Source organism: Scyliorhinus canicula, chromosome 2 (genome assembly GCF_902713615.1).
Source record: "Scyliorhinus canicula chromosome 2, sScyCan1.1, whole genome shotgun sequence".
In the NCBI taxonomy this organism is placed as follows: domain Eukaryota; kingdom Metazoa; phylum Chordata; class Chondrichthyes; order Carcharhiniformes; family Scyliorhinidae; genus Scyliorhinus; species Scyliorhinus canicula.
In genome coordinates, this window is record NC_052147.1 from 59,856,728 (window position 1) to 59,878,759 (window position 22,032).

Genomic DNA, 22,032 nt, shown 5'->3' on the forward strand with positions numbered 1-22,032 from the left:
TTGTTGTGGAGATGCTCCAGAGATGAGTGTTGGACCAGGGCGATGGCATCTGCTTTGGACTGGTTGTGGCAGTATGTGAATTACAGTGGGTCTAGGCATTCTGGGAGTATGGAGTTGATGTGCCTCATGACCAACCTGTCAAAGCATTTCATTACGATCAATGTCAAGGCCACCAGACAATGGTCGTTGAGGCACGTTGTCTGGTTCTTCTTTGGCACTGGTATGATGGTCTTCTTCAAGCAGGTGGGACCTCTGAACTGGATAGGGAGTGGTTGAAGATGTCAGCGACCACATCTGCCAGCTGGTATGCGCAGGATCTGAGTGCATGATCAGACCCCCCCCGCCACAATCTCTCATCACATCTGTTATTGCCAAGTGTGAGGCTTAAGCAGTACAGTAGAATGAGACAGATCTTCACACTTTATATCATTTTAGAAATTAATCTGTAACTTTTTGGGAAGCAACATATTGAAGAAATGTTTTTTCTGTGCCTATTATTTTTTACTGCCTGTTCTTGTATGTGAATAAAAAAACCTGGTTAAACTTGACCTGTTCTCAAATGATATTCAGTGCAGCACAAGTATACTTGTATGAGGTCATGCTGTGCTAGTTATTCTTGATAATCAACAGAAGGTTTACTCCATCCTAGCTCCTAAGAAATGCATGTAAATCCTGCAGAGAATTTGCTTCATTTAATTGAAACTTTTTTTCTTTTAGATATTGCCGGAGACATAGCCAGTAACCATGGAATTTTATGATTCTCAGTACCTCCTCATCATCATCCCAGCAGTGGTGATTGCTATAATTTTTCTGTTCTTCTGGCTGTTTATGAAGGAAACGTCATATGATGAAATACTTGCTAAACAAAAACGAGATGTGAAACTTGTTCCAGCGAAAGTTGACAAGAAGAAAAATGAAAAGAAAAAGAATAAGAAGAAAGAGAACCCAAATGGTAATTTGCATGAATCTGATTCGGAGAGTGCAGTGCGAGACCTGGAATTGATGGATACGTTAACACCTGATGATGAACCACCCATTCATATTGTGTCGCCTGTGGTCGAAGTTTCAGTTGGGTTAAAAGAGAGAAAGAAAAAAGACAAGAAAACATCAAGACCCGTGCCAGAAGAACATTTCGGGAGGGATTTTGAAGGTTCAAGATCTGCAGCAAAGAAAAATGAACCCCTCCCAGTTACCAAGCAGCCTACGCCTCCAGAAATGTCCAGTTCTAAAAGAAAGGCTGGACAGAAGAAACATAAGAATGGTGCAGGTAAGAGAAAAGTGGAATTTTGGCCATCACCTTTTCACAAGTTAAATTTGCAGCCTGGGCTTTGTCTAATTGATGTCTATTAATGTGATACAGCAAGATGTAGCAAATTATAGACTGAATTTGCGTGCTGTATTACGGCCAGATAGAAGCAGCCTGCCGTTGCATGATAAAAGCTGCCTTTTTTTTTTCAAGAACCTATAAGTGAGAGTGGCAGTTGCTGGAAAGAGAGCGAAGCATTTATTTGAGTATTTATCTATCTGGACTTTCATTTGCATTTTTTTTTATTATTGATTTTGCTTTGGGGTATAGGGCCTTGGTGTTGACCCAAATTTTGTGGTCAGCAACAAAAGAATGATACGTGACTCACTTTGAAGAAAGCAGAGCTGTGGTATCAATTTCCCATCTTGATATCTGTTTCATTCTGGCACCAGGGCATGTCCAGCATCCAGGAATAGGGAGTTAATCAAGCAGGCTGAGCTGCCAATCAGGTTGACTGACTGGCAACTAAGACTAATGGAAATGTTTTATCTCCCAAATATTGGATGTTGAAGTGAGGAATTAATGCCTCATTTGTACAGCGCCTTGGTCTGACACCATCTGTAGCACTGGATTTTGTTTTGGTCTGTGAACTCCAGGATGTGGACCTTGGAAAGTGTACAACGGGGCATAAAAGTGTTAAATTGAGGATAATTTACATAAAAGTCATTTGTATTCCCTTTCGTTTTAAAGATGATTTGATTAAGGTCTTTAAAATTACAACATAATTTAGTGGTTAGATGCAGAGAAACTGCTTATTACAGTAAGAGAACCTAGAATACGATGTTGGTCGATGAAATCGGCAGTCGTACTTTTCCCCACAAGGTGGTGGAAGTTTTGAACTGTTGTCTGCTAAGCAGCTGTAGTTACTGGGTTGTCTGAGATGCATGAAGGTTTTTTTTGGTGAGATATGGAGACGATGAAGGTGCTGATCTGATAAAATGACAGAACAGGTTCAACGAGCTGAATGCCCTGCTTTTGTTCCTTTTGTACTGAAGACATTATTATTTAAACAATACAACCAAAATGCTGGTTAACTTCAGTTATTGGTAGCTGTTCGTGCCAGAAGCACCACCAAGGCTGTGGATGAAGGGGAGTTGGACCATGGCATCTTTTTTTCAAAGGGTATCTTTGGTTCAAGGAGTTGATTGGTTACATTATTGGAAAAGAGGGCACTATGGTGATATTCCTAATACAAAGTACATAAATGTAATTTGTATTCCCTTGAACAGATTAAAGCAAAGTATGAAATTTTCTGTAGCATTTGACAAATTCATGTTATGCCTTTGTGATCTTTTCAGTTAATTGGATTATCCAAAGTAATTGTGATGCACAAATTTGGAGTCGTTTTCTGCAAATAGAAAATACATGTGCTGCGATTTGCTAAAACCAGTAGCCTGGACTGACTGGTTTAAAAAATGGGACTTCCCAGGCATCTTTTTTTAAGGAATCCTGGTGTTTCATTTTGCATTGAGGTCTGCTGTTGGAGGTGGGTAGCAAAAGCAAGGAAGGCATGGAACCATATCGCCCTTCCTTCAATGCCACTGGTTAAAAATCTTGGCACTCCTGCCTTGCACCACTTGGACATCAGCGGGTCAAGGAGGTAGCTCACGACCACCGTCTCAAATGCAGTTAGAGATTGGGGACAATGCTGTCCTAGCCAGTGATGCCCAAATCCTGTGGAAGAATATGCAGGCGGCTTCAAAAATATTCTAGTATGTAGGAACCAAAATAACTTATTAAGCTGTGATGTATTTCATTACAGGTCTAGTATATTTTTATTGTTCCTTCAATGAGCAATATTGAGGAGCAGTATTTTTTGGAAATCATTTAACACTTGTAGTCTTGAGCGACCAACACTTTGGTCCCCTTCTCCATCCCAAATACCCAATGACCAGGACAGTATTATGTGTTTTCAGGAGAAGCTTTTTTTAAATCCATTGTGTGAGTCTCTCTCTCTCTCTCTCTTGCTGTAGAGATTGAACAGTTTGCGTTGTATCATGTTAGCTGCACTACTATTTATTTGAGTGAATTGACTGATTTGCTATCTAAGCAAGTTGAATTGTTAAAATAAGATTTTTGCTTTATTTTTAGCTGCTACTGTCTCTGAGCAGTTTGATAGCTACCAGATTTATCCAGACAGATTGGAAACTACTGCACATTTTGCAGAGCCGAGAGGGGGTGTATCCTCTTTATGGAGACAGGACAGTAAGTTTTTTTTAGAGCCAGGATGCTATATTGAAATTCATATACATGTCCATTAGAAGTGTAAAGCTTTTTTTAAAGCACAGTTTAATCTAATGAAATGTCATGATCCTTTATTTAGTTGTTCCATACAACATAAGTTGCTTATTTGCTAAATTTGTATTTGTCAGTTAGTTGTTTGGAATTTTAAGTAATAAACATCCATTGCTGGAAGTCTTTTTCAAAATGACAACTTGATTCTTGCTTTGAGAATGTGTGCATTAAATTGACTTATTTGAACTTTACATATTTGTCCGGTTATCCATTTGAAAATCCCTTTGTAAAAAAAATGGGGATTCCTTGTAGAAACACCGTGGACCTTGCAGTGCTCTTTACTTTGGGTGGAAAGCTTGATAATTTCCCATCTTAACCTGGAAAGAAAAATTAGAATGCTGTGCTATAAAACCCCAGGGTCGGTTTTGAGCATGTTAGCCAATCAGTCTACACACATTTGGTTTTTAAAAATGATCTGATCAAAATAAATATCTATCATCATTGATGTGCTTATACTCTAGGAATGTATCCTGGTAATCGTGACAGAAATAGATGTTTGATTCAAAACTAAATTTAAAATCTTTGTAAGCCTTCCACATGGTTCTAATGTGTGTGTGTGTAGATGGTATTAGTGAGGCAAAATTGAAGATGCCAGTATCTGTAGTCCAGCAATTTCAAGTATAGTGACTTGGTCACATTAACTTCTGTATTAGTAAGATTATGATGGATGTGGAAGGTCATTGGGCCTTTTTAAATTTTCTCTGCAAAGAATTTACAGTTCTCTTTCCCCTTCTGTTATGACGACCAATTGTTTCTTAAATAATTTATTATTCTTTTTGGAAATCTATTTTGTACAAAGAAGGAATCCCTCCTGAGTTACAAGTTTTGCGTTTGTTAGTTTGAATCTTATGTTCTTTGTCCCGCTCTCAACATTGTATTCTGGATTTACTTTTCTGATTTCTTGTATTATTCTGTGCATCTCTACGATAACCTCTCGGTCACCACCTATCCTGTTTGAAAAGCCCAAGGTTCTTCAGCCTTCCCTCAAACACTAAGGTGCAGAGAAGGATTGCTCTCTGTACACCTTCACCACTTGAATTTCTCACACATCATCTCGGCTGCCAGAATTAGACTAAGCTCGATCAAACAGACTGGAGCACTGTATGGTTTGAACATCTTTTCCCATAACTTGTATTGTTTTTGGTTTTAGTTTTGTGATTGCACATTCTCTTTGTTAATAACCAACCAATGCAGAATATTTAACCCATTGGCCATTTCAACTTCATCTGTTGCTATTTCGGTGCCATGTCAGCAGCCACTTTGAGCACCATGTCCGCCATCTTATTTTTCCATCTTATGTGCAATGTTTTACACTTGCTCATATTAAATTTCATCAGCCACCATCTCATTTGTATTTTATCTAACTCCTTCTGAAGAAACTAGATCAGTAGCAAGAGGTGAGAAGCCACTTCTCTGTTTGTTAGTGGTAATTTTCTTTGAGTGCTGGCATGCTGCTCCGACATTAAAAAAAATGAAAGAATTTATCATTATAACAAAATAAAACCACAGCACTTGTTGAAAATATTTTTATTGAATGTTGAACATTTTATATCAAAAATTTACAAAAAATTAATGCATGTATCAAAAGATTGCAAACTACAATAGTAATAATAACCACAGTAACAGAAATACAGCCCTCCCCCCTCTTCCCCACTCCCTAACAGTTAACAGTGACCAATTCCTTAAAGTACAACATGAAAGGTTGCCATCTATGGTAGAACCGATCGACTGACCCACTCACTGTAAACTTTACCACCTCGAGGTACAAAACCTCACATCAAGTCACCTAGCCATGCTGAGGTACTAAGTGGCATCACCAGTCCCCACCTCAGCAGAATTCACCATTTTGAGCAATCAACAAGGCAAATGGCAACTTCCGGTTGCGGCTATGCGGAGCTAAGCTGCACGTTCGGCAGCTCCCGCCAGGAACGGACTTTTGGGCTCTTTTAAGGGCCCCCGGCGGTACTTGCTCGACGGTTCCTGACGTGGGAAGGTGTCTGCAGTGGATCCCCAGTGGTCTATGGTCTGGACCAGGAGTGGGGCCAGCAAAATAGCGGTGGCAGCGCCTAAGAAAAAGCGGGGGAAGAAAATCAAGATGGCGGCCGGCGGAGGCCTCGAGGAATGGAGGCAGTGGGTGCAGGAGCAGCAGGAGACTCTCCAGCGCTGTTTTCGGGAGCTAAAAGTGGAGCTGCTAGACTTGCTGAAGGCTAATACGGACAAGCTGCTGGCGACGCAGACAGCCCAGGGGGTGGAGATCCGGGAGCTCCGACAACAAGCCTCTGAAAGAGAGGATGAGGCCGCAGTCCTCGCGGTAAAGGTGGAGATGCACGAGGCACTCCATAAGTGGCAGGAGCGGTTCAAGGAGATGGAGAACCGGTCGAGGTGGAAAAATCTGCAGATCCTGGGCCTCACGGAGGGGCTGGAGGGGTCAGACCTGGGGGCCTATGTGGTCGTGTTGCTGAACTCGCTGATGGGAGCTGGGTCCTTCCAGGGGCCCCTGGAGCTGGAGGGGGCCCACAGAATACTGGCCAGGAGGCCCAAGCCGAATGAGCCGCCACGGGCGGTGCTGGTGCGGTTCCACCGGTTCGTTGACCGAGAGTGCGTGCTTCGGTGGGCCAGGAAGGAGCGGAGTAGCAAGTGGGAGAACACGGTAGTGCGGATCTACCAGGACTGGAGTGGGGAGGTGGCTAAGCGGAGGGCCGGGTACAACCGGACGAAGGCGGTGCTCCACAGAAAGAGAGTGAAGTTTGGCATGTTACAGCCGGCGCGTCTGTGGGTCACCTACAAGGACCGGCACTTGTATTTTGAGTCCCCGGAGGAGGCGTGGGCCTTTGTGCAGGCGTGAACTTGGACTCTAACTGAGGGTCGGAGGTTTGTAAATAACTGTTAACTTTTGGTGGGAAGGGTCTCTGTTTTATGCTGTTTCAAACTGGTTGTGTGTTGTTTCTAGGGCGGGTGGGGCGCTGTCTTTTTTGCATGGGTTCAGTGGATGGGCTCGAGTTGGGGGGGTAGACTTGGAGTGTGGTGAGCTGGTGGTGGGGGCCAACAAGGGGGGCTACCCTCAAGGAGGCGGGGTCGGGCAGGGGGAAAGCGCGGGCTTTTCTTTTGTTTCCCGTGCTGAGGGTGGATGGGGGCGGGGTCGGAGCTGAGAAGCTCCCCTGCCAACTAACCATAACCCATCCCCTGCCCGCCCCAGGCCAACCCCCCCCCCCCCCCCCCCGCGAGAGAATGGGAGGGGGGAGGAGGAGGAGGGTCTGCTGATGGGTATGGGGGAGGAGAAGTAGCCCCACATTGGGAGAGGTTGGAGGTCTGGCGGGAGCCGCTGGGGTCAGCAGAAGTTAGCTGGCTCACGGGAGTGCTATGGAGGGAGTAATGCGGCTGGGAGGGGGGGGGGTGGGAGAGGATTGGGTTTGGGGGGATGGTACCGGGTTGCTGCTGAAATGGCCAGGAAGGAGCTGGGGGGGGGGGGGGGGGGGGGGAGTTGGCCTGGGGCGGGCAGGGGATGGGTTATGGTTAGTTGGCAGGGGAGGGGGGCAGGGAGCCCTCTAATCCGGCTGATAACTTGGAATGTGAGGGGGCTGAATGGGCTGGTCAAATGGGCCCGGGTGTTTACGCACCTGAAGGCGGACGTGGCTATGCTCCAGGAGACGCACCTGAAGGTGGCAGACCAGGTTAGACTGAGGAAGGGCTGGGTAGGCCATGTGTTTCATTCGGGGCTGGATGCAAAAAATCGGGGGGTGGCGCTTTTGGTGGGGAAAAAGGGTGTCGTTTGAGGCATCAAAGATGGTGGCTGACAGTGGAGGGAGGTATGTGATGGTGAGCGGTAAGTTGCAAGGGGAGCGGGTGGTGTTGGTGAATGTCTATGCCCCAAACTGGGACGATGCGGATTTTATGCGGCGCATGTTGGGCCGTGTTCCGGATCTAGAGACGGGGGGCCTGATGGGGGGAATGGGGCGCTTTTTGGACGGGCTGAGATTTCCGAAGGTGGAGGAGGGGCTGGGGGCGCCGATTTGAGCTGGAGGAGCTGGTCAAAGGGATAGGCAGCATGCAGTCGGGGAAGGCGCTGGGGCCGGATGGGTTCCCGGTCGAATTTTACAAAATGTACGCAGACCTGCTGTGCCCCATGTTGGTTAGGACCTTTAACGAGGCAAGGGAGGGTGCGGCTTTGCCCCAACTATGTCACGGGCGTTGATTTCCTTGATCCTTAAACGGGACAAGGACCCCCTGCAGTGTGGATCAGATAGGCTGATCTCGTTGTTAAATGTGGATGCCAAGCTGTTGGCGAAGATCTTGGCCACAAAGATAGAGGACTGTGTGCCGGGGGTCATTCATGAGGACCAGACGGGGTTTGTGAAGGGAAGGCAGCTGAACACAATATAAGTAGGCTTCTGAATGTTATAATGATGCTGGCGGTAGAAGGGGAGGCGGAGATAGTGGTAGCATTAGACGCGGAGAAGGCCGTTGATGGGGTTGAGTGGGGGTGCTTGTGGGAGGTGCTGGAAAGGTTTGGGTTCGGGGAGGGGTTTGTCAGTTGGGTGAGGCTGTTATGAGGCCCCGAGGGCGAGCGTAGCCACAAATAGGAGGAGATTGGAGTACTTTTGGTTGTACCGGGGGACGAGACAGGGGTGTCCCCTGTCCCGCTTTCTCTTTGCGTTGGCAATTGAGCCCCTGGCCATGGCGTTGAGGGAGTCGAGGAATTGGAGGGGTCTGGTGCGGGGTTGGGAGGAGCACCGAGTGTCACTATACGCAGATGACTTGTTGCTATATGTGGCGGACCCAGTACACCAACTCCGCCAGGCACGCGGGGCCCTGTACGAACACGGAGACAAAGCCAGCCGCCTGTTGGCACACCAGCTGAGAAAGCAGGCAGCCAGCAGGGAAATTGCGCAAATCAGAGGTACCAGAGGCACGTGGGAAACAGAACCAGAGAGGATTAACGAAACCTTTTAAGGCCTTCTACCAAGAGCTATACACCTCGGAGCCCCCAACGGGGAAGGCTGGGATGAACCGGTTTCTTGATGGACTGGACATACCAGTCGTGGGAGAGGGCAGAAAACGGGATCTGGAAGCACCACTAGCACTGGGAGAGATCATGGAGAGCATTAGCTCCATGCAGACGGGGAAGGCGCCGGGACCGGACGGATTCCCGGCGGACTTCTACAAAAAATTTGCGACAGCGCTGGCCCCGCACCTGCGGGAGATGTTCACAGACTCGCTAGCTAGGGGCACACTGCCACCCACGTTAGCACAGGCCTCAATCTCGCTGATACCTAAGAAAGACAAAGACCCAACGGAATGTGGGTCATACAGACCCATATCTCTGCTGAACGCAGACGCCAAAATACTGGCCAAAATCCTAGCCAAAAGGCTAGAAGACTGTGTACCTGAGGTGGTCACAGAGGACCAGACGGGCTTCGTCAAAGGTAGACAGCTTACCGCGAACATCAGGCGCCTGCTGAACGTGATAATGACCCCCTCCGGGGAGAGAACACAAGAGGTGATCGTCTCCCTGGACGCAGAAAAGGCCTTCGACAGAGTCGAATGGAAATACTTCATAGAGGTACTGGAGCGGTTCGGGCTTGGAACAGGGTTCACCGCTTGGGTAAAGCTCCTATACAACGCTCCCATGGCGAGTGTACGGACCAACAATACCAACTCCCAATACTTCCAGCTGCACAGGGGCACCAGACAAGGATGCCCACTGTCCCCGCTGCTGTTCGCACTAGTAATCGAACCGCTAGCAATCGCGCTCAGGGCAGCAAAAAATTGGAGGGGGATCCGAAGGGGAGGTAGAGAGCACAGAGTCTCACTCTATGCGGATGATCTGCTCCTCTATATCTCGGACCCACAAAGCAGCATGGACGGAATCATAGCGCTCCTGAAAGAGTTTTGAGCCTTCTCGGGCTACAAACTCAACATGAGCAAAAGTGAGATCTTCCCAGTACACCCGCAAGGGGGGGGGGGGGGGGGGGGGGGGGGGGGGGGGGTGGGGGCAGCACTAAAGGGCCTGCCGTTCAAACAAGCCCGAAATAAATTCCGCTACCTGGGGATCCAAATAGCCCATGACTGGAAAGGGATCCACAAATGGAACCTCACCAGCCTGACGGAGGAAGTTAAAAAGGACCTGCAAAGGTGGAACACACACCCGCTCTCCTTCGCGGGGAGAGTCCAGACGATCAAAATGAACGTACTGCCCAGGTTCCTTTTCCTGTTTAGATCCATTCCGATCTACATCCCCAAGGCCTTTTTCAAAGCGCTGGACAAACATATCATGGCGTTCGTATGGGGGGGTAAAAATGCTAGGATCCCAAAGAAGGTCATACAAAAAACAAAATCCAGGGGGGGGGCTAGCCCTCCCGAATCTACAATTCTACCACTGGGCGGCAACAGCCGAGCGAGTAAGGGGATGGATCCAGGAGCCAGAAGCCGAGTGGGTGCGTGCGGAGGAGGCCTCCTGCATGGGAACCTCCCTCCGGGCCCTCGCCACGGCAGCACTCCCATCCCCACCCAAAAAACACTCCACCAGCCCAGTGGTGACAGCCACCCTCCAATCCTGGAACCAACTGCGGCAGCAATTTGGCCTGTACAAAATGTCGGACAAGGCTCCCATCTGCAACAACCATAGGTTCAAACCAACACTGACCGACGCCACCTTCAAAAGGTGGAGGCAGGACGGGGGGACACTGACAGTCAGGGACCTATACACGGACGACAGGATCGCAACACTGGACGAACTGACAGAGAAATTTCAGCTAGCTGGGGGGAACGAGCTACGGTACCTGCAGCTCAAAAACTTCCTACGAAAGGAGACAAGGACGTACCCACAACCGCCACGACAGACACTATTGGAAGACCTACTGGACGCAAGTATCCTAGAGAAAGGGAACTGTAGTGACATGTATGACCGACTGGTAGACAGGGACGACACCGTACTGGACGCAACAAGAAGGAAATGGGAGGACGACCTGGGGATGGAGATAGGGTGGGGACTTGGGAGCGAGGCACTGCATAGGGTCAACTTCACCTCCACGTGCGCAAGGCTCAGCCTGACGCAACTAAAAGTGGTACATAGAGCCCACTTAACGAGAAACCGTATGAGTAGGTTCTTCCCGGAGGTGGAGGACAAATGTGAGCGGTGCCAGAGAGGCCCGGCCAACCACGCCCACATGTTCTGGTCTTGCCCCAGACTTGTGGAGTACTGGACAGCCTTCTTCGAGGCTATGTCCAAAGTGGTGGGGGTGAGGGTGGAGCCATGCCCGATAGTGGCGGTCTTCGGGGTTTCAGACCAGCCAGATCTATTCCTGGGGAGGAGGGCGGACGCCCTTGCCTTTGCCTCCCTGATTGCCCGCCGTAGAATCCTGTTTGGCTGGCGGTCAGCAGCACCACCCAGAGCTGCAGACTGGCTGTCCGACCTCTCGGAATCTCTCCAAATGGTGAAAATCAAATTCGCCATCCGAGGGTCGGACGACGGCTTCCACAGAACGTGGGAGCCATTCATGCAACTGTTCCGGGACCTGTTTGTGGCCAACGTACATGAGGAAGAATAGTCGGGTGGCCAAGAACCAGGGGAAAATGGGCGGGAATCGGGGGAAGGTAGCCGGGGGAGGGGGGGGGGGGGGGGGGGGGGGGGGCTACGGGCTCGGTATGGGGGTTTGATGGCAAGCCAAGGCCCAAAACCAAACTATAAATAAATGCCTATAAACATGTGCCTCGGCCATATTGGGGAATGTAAAATATGTATGCTGGCTAAAGGGGGCGGCCACAATTATTGTTATGAAGATGCTTACCTGTAAATATTCATGTAAAATTTTTGTGTTTTCCTTTTTTTTTTCTCTCTCTCTAATAACTTGTAATTTGTCATATATAAAATATGAAAACTCAATAAAAAAACATTTATAAAAAAAATATGTGGCGGACCCAGTGGGGGGAATGCCGGTGATGAAGATTCTTGGGGAATTTGGGGGCTTTTCAGGGCACAAGCTCAACCTGGGTAAGAGTGAGCTGTTTGTCTTGCACCCGGGGGATCAAGAGGAGGAGATTAGTAGGCTCCCACTGAAAAGGGCAGGGAGGAGCTTTAGGTACTTGGCAGTCCAGTTGGCTAGGAGCTGGGGGGCCCTACACAAACTTAACCTCACGAGGCTGGTGGAGCAAATGGAGGAGGAGTTTAAAAGAAGGGACATGTTGCAGCTGTCGCTGGCGGGCAGGGTGCAGTCAGTCAAGATGACGGTGCTCCCGAGGTTTTTGTTCCCGTTCCAGTGCCTCCCCATCCTTATCCTGAAGGCCTTTTTTAGGAGGGTCAACAGGAGTATTACGGGATTTGTATGGGCGCATGGGACTCCGAGGGTGAGAGAGGTGTTTTTGGAGCGGCGGGGGGGGGGGGGGTGCTGACGTTGCCCAACCTCTGTGGGTACTATTGGGCTACCAACGCAGCAATGGATGGAGATGGCGTCCTGTGTGGACACGAGCCTGGAGGCGCTGGTAACGGTGCCGTTGCCGCTCCCTCCAACGAGGTGTACCACGGGCCCGGTGGTGGTGGCTACCCTCAAAATCTGGGGGCAATGGAGGCGGCATAGGGGGGAGGTGGGGGGCTCGATGGAGTCCCCGATACGGTGGCACCACTGGTTTGTACCAGGGAGCATTGATGGCGGGTTTCTTGGCTGCCATAGGGTAGGTATTAGGAGTTGAGGGGCCTGTTTGTGGATGAGAGGTTTGCGAGCCTGGGTGAGTTAGAGGGGAAGTTTGGGCTCCCCCCGGGAAACATGGTTAGGTACATGCAGGTTAGGGCGTTTGCCAGGCGGCAGGTGGAGGGGTTCCCTCTGCTGCCCCCACGTGGGGTACGGGACAGGGTGCTCTCGGGGGTGTGGGTTGGAGGAGGGAGGATTTCGGACATGTACTACGTCATGCAGGAGGTGAATGAGGCCTTGGTGGAGGAGCTGAAGGGCAAATGGGAAGAGGAGCTGGGTGAGGAGATTGAGGAGTGGACGTGGGCGGATGCCCTGCAAAGAGTGAATTCCTCCTCTTCCTGTGCGAGGCTTAGCCTCGTACAGTTCAAGGTGCTACATAGGGCCCACATGACCGGGACGAGGATGAGTAGATTTTTCGGGGGCGAGGACAGGCGTGCTAGGTGTTCTGGGCATGCCCAGCGCTGGGGGAATTTTGGAAGGGGGGTAGCAAGGACTGTGTCGAGGGTTGTAGGATCCAGGGTCAAAACAGGCAGGGGACTCGCAATTTTTGGGGTTGCAGTGGAGCCGGGAGTGCAGGAGGCGAAAGAGGCCGGCGTTCTGGCCTTTGTGTCCCTAGTAGCCCGGCGGAGGATTTTGCTTCAGTGGAAGGATGCGAGGCCCCCAAGCGTGGAGGCCTGGATCAATGATATAGCGGGGTTCATCAAATTGGAAAGGGTGAAATTTGCCCTGAGGGGATCAGTACAGGGTTTTTTTAGGCGGTGGCAGCCTTTCCTTGACTTCCTGGCAGAACGGTAGGAAAAGAGGCCGGCAGCAGCAGCAGCCCGGGTGGGGGGTTGGTTTCGGGGGAGGGGAGAAATGTGTACATGTGTTTATTGAATATGCTGGGTGCTTACCTTTTTTCTTTTTGTAGTCCCTGGGGGGGGGGGGGGGGGGGTTGGTTCTGGGGGTTATTGTGTTTTTTCTCTTTTTTTTGTTAATACTGTTTTCTTGTTGTTTTTTGTTTTTGATATTTTTTGAAAATCTCAAATTATTTTTTAAAAAAAGGCAAATGGCATGATACCCGACACTCTAAATGTAGCTGCTCATGGGCAGGGCTCTATATCAACATTTAGGATTGCCGATATGGTGCTGAAGAAAGATCCCAAAAAATCCACCAATTTGGGACAGGATCAGAACATGTACATGTGGTTCGTGGGCCCTCAAACTCCACTCTCACTCATCTTCAACCCCCGTAACAAATTGACTCATTCTGGCATTGGCAAGGTGCGCCCTAAACACTACCTTGAGCAGGATCAAGCTTAACCGCACAGAGGATGACGAACCCCTACTATAAAGCACTGCCGTTGTCTTGTAGAAGGCCATATGCTATCCGCACTGTGTGCCTGTCCCAGTCAATATTATGGTTCCTTTTTGTCCACTCCAAGACCCCCTTCTTTTGATAACTCTGAAAATGGATAATCACTGAGCTCCCGGCGGCATTCAACTTTGGCTTCTGCTGGAGAACCCAATGTCCAGCTCCAGAGGGAAGAACAACTCATCTCCCGAGAAATACTCGGTCAGCTTCGAGCCTTCCTCATCCGGCAGCCCCACCAACCTGAAATTCAACCGTCTCAATTTGTTCTCAAGATGTTCCAATTTAACCGTAGGCCTTTGCTCTCTGCCAGAAGCAGCAGCTCCCCTTCCATTGAGACAAACTGCCCCTCATGCTGGGACTAGGCCTCCTCCACACCCTTCAACGTCTCACCGTATGCTTTCACCACATTCGGGGTCTTAACAAGCTGTTCGCCAATAGGGACCAGCGCCTCCATAGTAGTTTTAAATTATTCCTTTATCTCCTTGCCACTTGGACTGCCAATTCATCTGTTTTCTGAAGTTTTCCAGCTCCTGAGCCAGCACCACAGCCAGAATATCTCGTGTACTGGGCTGGGCAGACATTCTTCCTCTTTCAGGTTATTTTGTTGGGCTACCCTCCTCTGCTTTCTTTGCATTGGGCTTCTTTGATGTTTTTGACATGCCTCCAGCGGGTGAAAGTTCTCCAAATCAACAAAATGGGTTTGGAAACCAAAATCGCCTGGAAAAATGGGGAAAAAGGATTAAAACAAATACCCTACCCCCTTTCATGCGTCTTGCTCTTGCATGACGTCACCGGTAGTCCACAGCACAATAACTACAACTGCAAACTTAATCACGTTCTCAAACGGCCCCCCCCCCCCCCCACCCCACACAAGAAAGTGAAGGTGCCAGGGGAAGGGAAGGGATCACCTTGTGCAAGAAGTCGCGGATTGGAATAAACCTAAATACGTTAGTCTTCAGGAGTTGGAATTTGTCCAACAACTCCCAAAGTCGGGTGAACTTTCCCTCTCTAAACATGTCCCTCCCTCTCCCATGACCTGAACAATGAGTCCAACCCCGCTGGCACAAAGAGATGATACTATTGATTGGGGCTAACGTCGACATGGAGCCCAACTCAAAATGTTGCCTGAACTTAAATCCTCGAGTGGCCAACACTACCGGACTAAGTAAATTTTGCGAGGGAAAACTGAAGCAGAGGAGTAGCTAAGGCCTTGCAATTAGTACCTCTACAAGAGCTCACCTCCATCCGCGTCCAAATGGGATCAGGATCCTTAAACCACCTCTGTACATCGGCAGTGTGTCCATCCCAATAATAAATAACCATTTGAGTAGCGCTAGGACCCATGTCTACCTCTCCCTCTGAAGAAACATGTTACAAATCTGTGAGGTCTTTCCTGCCCAAATAAAGGAAAATATAATTTTATTAACCAAGAAAGACTGGTGAGAAAAATGGGGAGACACTGAAACAAAAATAGAAACCTCGGGAAGACATTTTTACCATCTGACCCTGCCCACCAAGGTCAAAGGGAGTTTATCCTACTTCAAGTCAGAATTAACTTCATTCGTCAGACTAGTGAAAGTTTGTTTATGGAGTAAGGACCGGTCGTGGGCCACCCGGATTCCCAGAAATGAAAGCTATACCTGGCCAAGCGAAAAGGCAATGTCTCCAGATCAGCTCCCCTCCTGGAGAATTCACCGGGAAGTATTCATTTTTGTCTGGATTAAATTTGTACCTCGAAGGAGCCAAAACATCTGTGTAGCTTTGTTATCTCCTCCACATTGTAAAGTGGATCTGAAGCATACATACAGAAGTAGATCATCTGCATACAAGGACACCCTAGCCCCTTTGCTCCCCTTTCTATTTCCCTCCACCCTGTAGATGACTTCAATACTGTGACCAGAGGCTCGATTGCCAAGGCAAACAAAGACTGGGACAATGGACAACCCTGCCTCATAACCCTATTCAACTGGAAGTAGCCCGAGTTTGGGGCATTTCTATGAACACTTGTGGAAGGGGGCCCTGTACATAAGACCAACCCACAACCAAACCTCCCAAGGATCTGATGGGTGCTCCCACTCTATACTCTACACTATCAAATGCTTTTTCTAGCATCTATTGAGGTAATCGCCTCTGGCTTGTGGACTTGAGAGGTGGACAAGACGATATTAAGTACTCCACATATGCTGGCTGACAGCTGCTGCCTCTTAACAAAACCAATCTTGTTCCTCTGCAATTGTCCCTGAAAGGCAGGGCCCTAGCACATTGTCAGCACCTTCACCAACAGCTTAACGTTGGCGTTCAGCAACGAGATGGGATGGTACAATCCACATTGTCGGATCTTTATCTATCTTCAAAATCGATGACTGCGCCAGTGTGATTGGCAATACTCCTGGGACATAGAATCGTTAAACATGTCTAACGACAATGGGCTCAAAGGACTTGCAAATTTCTTACAGAATTCAATAGGGAATCCGACTGGGCCCGGAGCTTTATCTGACTGCATTAAACCCATACACTTCATGATCTCCTCCAGGCTTCATGATCTCCTCCAGGCTCAATGGGGTTCCAACTCCTCTCATCTCTCCTGTGTGACCACTGGGCTGGATAACCCATCTAAACTTGCATCATGTGCAACCTCTCGCCTACGGGCTCCGATTTATATACATTTCGGTAAAAGGCATCAATAGAGGCATTTAGCTTTGCTGGGACGGATACGAGCCCGCCACTCGAGTCCCTCACCTGCAATCTCCTGCAAGACGGCCTGCTGCCTCAGCTGGTGCACTAAAAGATGACTGGCCTTCTCCCCATGTTTGTAAAATGCTCTGCTCGTGCATCGCAGTTGGTGTGCTGTCTTGCTTGTTGAAAGCAGCTCTGATTGCACTTGCAACTTCTCCCTGCTCGCCAGCAACTCCAGTTTAACTGGGCAAGAAGGGCCAATAAGCCAAATCCTATGAAGGAGCCAGCTTGTCTGTGACCATTCATCTCGTAGCCGCCACCAGAAGTCCAAGATACCCTTCTGTTAATCAAAACCAGAACTTATCGGCCCTGACCATCAAAACCCGAATGGGATACCTGCCCCGCTCGGCCTTTCTGTCATCTTGTCTGGTCCTTGATTTGCAAATGGGTCTCTTGCAAAAACAGTACATCAGCATTCAAATTCTTCAGGTGCGCAAACACCCTGGACCTTTTTTTTTTATTGGTCGGTTCAATCCCCTTGCATTCCAAGTGACCAGCCAGACAGGGGGCCATCTATCCCACCCTATGATCCAGAGTCATTAATTTCCACCATGGGAGGTAACCCAGCAACTACCCAGAGTGCCGACACTAGGCCTACCCAAGATAGCCACCAATACCCCCACCTCCCACCAACACCACACCCAAATAAATAAGCAAACAACAACGTGAACAAACTCCTCCCCCTCCAAACCCCAAAGAAATATCCAAAACTGATCTTTAAAATTCCCTATATGTAATAAGCTGCAGGTACCCCCACCAGTCCACTGCTGTTGGCTAACTACAGCTAGGAGGGCAGCCCTTGCTCAGAATAAAAACAGAACAGATAAACATAACACCAACCACTCCCCACCCATATGCAACTTTAATAGTCCAAGAAAGTAGAACATTACCCATCCCATAAAATTGCAAACTCCAAACTAGCCCAGAAATTCTCCAGAAAATCCCAAAAATTGCATGTCCTCCCATACAGAGATCTCACAAATACAATTAGCTCATCCCTAGTCCGTGCTTCTCCACAAACACATCCACCTCCTCCGTGCATCAAATTAAGTCTTTCAGGTCAGAAGTCACTGTGCAGTGTATACCACACCAAATCTAAGACCGTTTCTATACAACGCAGTGTTGGTCTTATTGAACACTGCACGTCCCCTCGCCAATTCCGCTCCTACATCCTGGTAGAGCCTAATGGTATGGCCCTTCATTTATATCCCCGATGGTCCTCCGCCCACTGCAGGACTGTCACCGAGCACCTTGACTTGTTCCATCTCCTGGTAGCTATGTGACTGTACAATGATTGCCAGTGGTGGTTCACCCGAGCAGGGCATTTGCCTGAGTGAGCGGTGGACCAGATCCAGTTCTGGAAGGGGTGTCATTCCATCCTCCCCCAACATCTTCCCAAACATCTGCAACATGTATTCCGTAGAATTCTGGCCCCCCGGCAGCCCCACAAGAAGGTTCTGCCTTCTCGAGCGATTTCTCCTGATCATCCACTTTGGCCCTGAGCCCTGGCCACCTGTGCCAACTTGGCTTCCAGGGAGTGGAAGTAACCAGAGTATCTGGTTACTCTGCCTCGAGAGGGCCACCTCCACATCCTGCATCACCAGGCCACATGCCTTTACCATCTGGCCCGTTTTTGCCAGGGCCGCACGAATGGGGGCAAGGGCCCCTCCTGTTGCTCTGTCAAGGTCCTCGGTGACAGCCTGCTGTAACAATTCTACTGCCAAGATGCCTGTAAGCATCTTTGTAGTCAGTGGCGTGACCCCCCCCCCAAAAATATACTGGATGAAAAGGACCAAAATCAAAGTACTCTGACAGGAGCCAGCTCCTGTGCGACTGTTCTCTACATGCTGCCACCAGACTTCGACCTGCTCCGACATGTTGAGGGGGTGATGGAGTAGCAACTGTGATCAATCCTGCTCAATTATGTTTTGTTCACATTTTGAATTGGGTGAACAAGACCGAGACAGAAGTCTTTTATTTTTTTCCTCTCCTAAGAGTAGCTAATTTAGTACAGATCAGTAATTGGAACTTGAGTTCCTACTGTGAAATTGCGTGAGCCATTTTGTTGCTGTGGGGCATTTTTCCAGTTGTAGCAAATGGTAATATTTTGAAGTAAATCTGAATGTGCTCACAAGTTTGCAATCATTTAATTTGTGATACTGGAGCTTGCTTTGCATCCCCACCTCTTCCTCATTTTTAGCCTTGAATATTTTGTCACCATTTCTGAAAAGGTCGATCATTTTGTTCATGAGCAATAATTTGACATTTCAGACTGAAGTTCAGGATGTAATTGATCAACTGTTTGAGATTCTGAGGAGCAGTTCTGTATGTTGCCCATATCCTACTTCATATTTTAACTTTTGCTTTTCAATTGGAATTTTGCAGGTGAAGCGGTTCAGGATGTTCGCAATACCAAAGAACACACTGAATCTGTTCAAACTGTTCTCAAAAAGCAAGAACCAGTGCTTCTCTCAATGGAATCCAAACCACATGAAAGTGGACTTGGGAAAAGAAAAACTGCACCTAAAAAACAAAGAATAGAACCAGGTCAATATTCTTGAATTGCATATTCTCTTCACTAAAATAAAATCCACCATATTTTAGAAAAATAGACATCAATTTGAAGTTTTGTGTTGTAGTTTCAGCCTCAGTCGAGAATCTCCCATTGAAGTCCACGGTCTACGTTGCTTTGGATAATGCTGAGGGTGGTGTCCATGCTGAAAAGAGGGATACTGCGGTTGATGACAAAAGCCAAGTGATCAGTGGTATGCAAAAACCCACTTCCAAGAAACAGAGGAATGAATATGATAAAGGTAATCTGCTATTCATTCTTGCCTATTGGCAGAAGTTGTACCAATTTCACTACTTTAATATAGAATAGCTCTTGGCTATATGATGCTTTATTTTGAAACTGAAGCACTCTTGGATTGTGCTGGTCTTGAATGCATTTTGCTCAATGCTGGCTCTGCTTTTATCTAGTTGTGAAAGTTGCAACAATTGATAAGTTTATATTAGGGCAACACAGCATTTTTAACAGTGGAGAAATTTAAACTCCTTAAATTGTTATGCTGTGCTGCTCTTAAGGGAGCATTCCTGACTGCATTAAAAAGGCAATTCTGTAGGCAGTTAATTTGTTTTCATTGGCGAGAAGACCAAAGTGTTGATTGGCTTTTTATGTTTTAAATCTCTACAACATATTTATGCTTATAACTTGGATTAATCCATGTCATTAACCAAATTGGAAATGACTTTTTGTAACCCTCTGGATGATCAGGTATTATAGTTATCAAACAAACTGACTGTTACAGGGTAATGGAACCTTGTAAATCCTTTTGCAACTATCTTTATTACTACTTGCATATCAGATGTGAAAATGCAATTGAGTTGTTTTTGGCAGAGTTTGACCAAGCTTTTCATTATTTTAACTGTTTAAAGTTCTACAAAAATGTGGTCGTAGTTTGGCCTCGGGTGTTTGATTATTATGTTGAATGCTTTCAATTGCTAAATGGGGCAGCACGGTAGCACAGTGGGTAGCTCCAGGGTTCCAGGTTCGATTCCCGGCTTGGGTCACTGTCTGTGCAGCGTCTGCACGTTCTCCCCATGTCTGCGTGGGTTTCGTCCCACAAGTCCCGAAAGACATGCTGTTCGGTCATTTGAATATTCTGAATTCTCCCTCTTGTGTACCGACAGGTGCCGGAGTGTGGCAACTAGGGGCGTTCACAGTAACTTTATTACAGTGTTAATGTAAGCCTGACAATGAAGACTACTATTTTAAAAAAAACTGACTTGTGTGTTGGCCTTGGTCAGTTTGCTTTAAGAATAGAAAGGGCGCATTGGAGGACGAATGTATAATGGTGATAAATTAGTTTTTCGACTAAGGAGGTGGACCAAAGCTCTTATTTTTATGCGCTTAAGATTTGTTGGGCATGTTTATTGAATACTTTTTCTGTGCACTAAGGCTGTGGATTCTTAATATCCATGTATTAATATGTAACAGTGTGCACATGTGGGGTCGATGTACATACACTATACAACTAAGCTAAACACTAAACTGGATAAAAATATTCTAGGGGATTGGCAAACTCGACAGAATCATTAGAATACATAAATTAAGATGTCCAATTTAAATGTAGTATGCTTTGTTGTGCAAAACATTTGTGGGTGGATTTCCTCATCAATTTTTCAGGTTTCCTTTAATGCTCAGGAACACTGGGGAAATGTGCAGAGCAGTTCATAATATTCTTTTGTGCCCAGGGGTTCAGAGGATCTTATTTGCTCTGTATTTTGGTGGCTTGCGCTAAGAACTCTCTATGTTGACACCTGGTGGCTTTGTACTACAACTGTAAGTTGACTCTAGTGATGGGCTTGCGCCCAAGATCGCCTAACATGAATTTAACGTCGTAAAACCAATCACCGCAGTGTAGTAATAGTCGAGCAAATGTTGACATTTTAAAATGTCTTCAGTTGAACATTTTTTGAGCATTTTGAAAAGGCATGATCCATTTGTTGTTCATAATATAGTTAAGTTTTGAGATTAAAAATTAATGATGAAGCAGGTTCAATGGGTCGCATGTCTTCCTTTTCCTGTCCCTTTTTGAACTGCTGGAATAGAATATTGAGTAATTGTGAATGCTGCTCTACCTTGTCACAGGTGTTGTCTCTGAAAGATCAGTTGTGATTGTTGCCCCTGAGCATCGACAACATGGTATGTACAGAGAGATAGATCACTAGGTGCTGTCACTAGTAAACACTTCTAGCATTTCATTTGCCATTTGAAAGTGAAACAATCATCCCATGGTGTCAAACATATTCACTCTGAATTCTAGCAGCCCAACCATTTTGGATTAACCTTCTTTGCTCTGTTGGTTTTGGTTATTTCAATCTGCTATCTGTCTTTGAAAGGCAAAACCAGATAAGTCCCAACAGGTTTATTTGGAATCACTAGCTTTCGGAATGCAGCTCCTTCATCCCTGCATCCTCCTTCATAGGATGAAGGAGCTGCGTTCCAAAAGCTAGTGATTCCAAATAAACCTGTTGGACTTTAACCTGCTTTTGAAAGACCTCTTAGTGTGCTCACCCCAGTCCAACGCCGGCATCTGCTCATCTTTGGAAGGCAAGTTGCAAGGGAATCATTCAATGGAAAAGGTGGGTGGGGGGAGTGCTTGCCATTTCAGACCTTTGCTCTTCATGAGTTTGTGCATGTTCTTTATCACTTGTGTAGCCTGAAGGTGTTTGCTTTCATAGCTTAAATAAACCAAGTTTACTGAAGAGCACTGTATTTCTGTGCTCTGTGAATCTTTCTGTTCTTGAGTCTAATGCCTACATACCTATATATGATCGTTTTCACCTTTTTGAGGGGGCATGTTGCCAAAAATTGTGTTTTAGAAACTGAACAGATTTTCTTCCATGCTGCTACATTTCACATTTGTGGGGCTGAATAGCTGTCTTTGATTTGTTTTTCATCAGCCCGCTCATAAGCATTGTGTCAGTAAAGAGGTTGTTGATTGTACTTATGAGTTAAGAACTGCCAGTACATTTCAGTCCAGATATGGAGCACTATCTGAGTTGCTGTCATCTCGAAGATTATATGTAGTATTACTTGTTCCTTCATTTAAACATCATCGTTCACATACAGCAGAAAGAACTAGCTCCTATCC

The 22,032-nt window shown here is 47.3% G+C and overlaps 1 protein-coding gene across 9 annotated transcripts in view; it reads left to right on the top strand.

Moving 5' to 3' along the window:
- The window catches only part of ktn1 (kinectin 1), a 168,969-nt gene that overhangs the window by 38,332 nt on the left and 108,605 nt on the right, over nucleotides 1-22,032 (top strand). For 8 of the 9 annotated variants that reach the window (XM_038779465.1, XM_038779448.1, XM_038779480.1 and 5 more), the window contains 4 exons: nucleotides 718-1,267; nucleotides 3,398-3,511; nucleotides 18,761-18,922; nucleotides 19,015-19,188. In XM_038779465.1, coding sequence (XP_038635393.1) covers nucleotides 745-1,267; nucleotides 3,398-3,511; nucleotides 18,761-18,922; nucleotides 19,015-19,188 — 973 coding nt within the window. In that variant the 5' untranslated portion in view covers nucleotides 718-744. The remainder of the gene's footprint in view (nucleotides 1-717; nucleotides 1,268-3,397; nucleotides 3,512-18,760; nucleotides 18,923-19,014; nucleotides 19,189-22,032) is intronic. The other variant, XM_038779500.1, reaches the window with a different exon arrangement.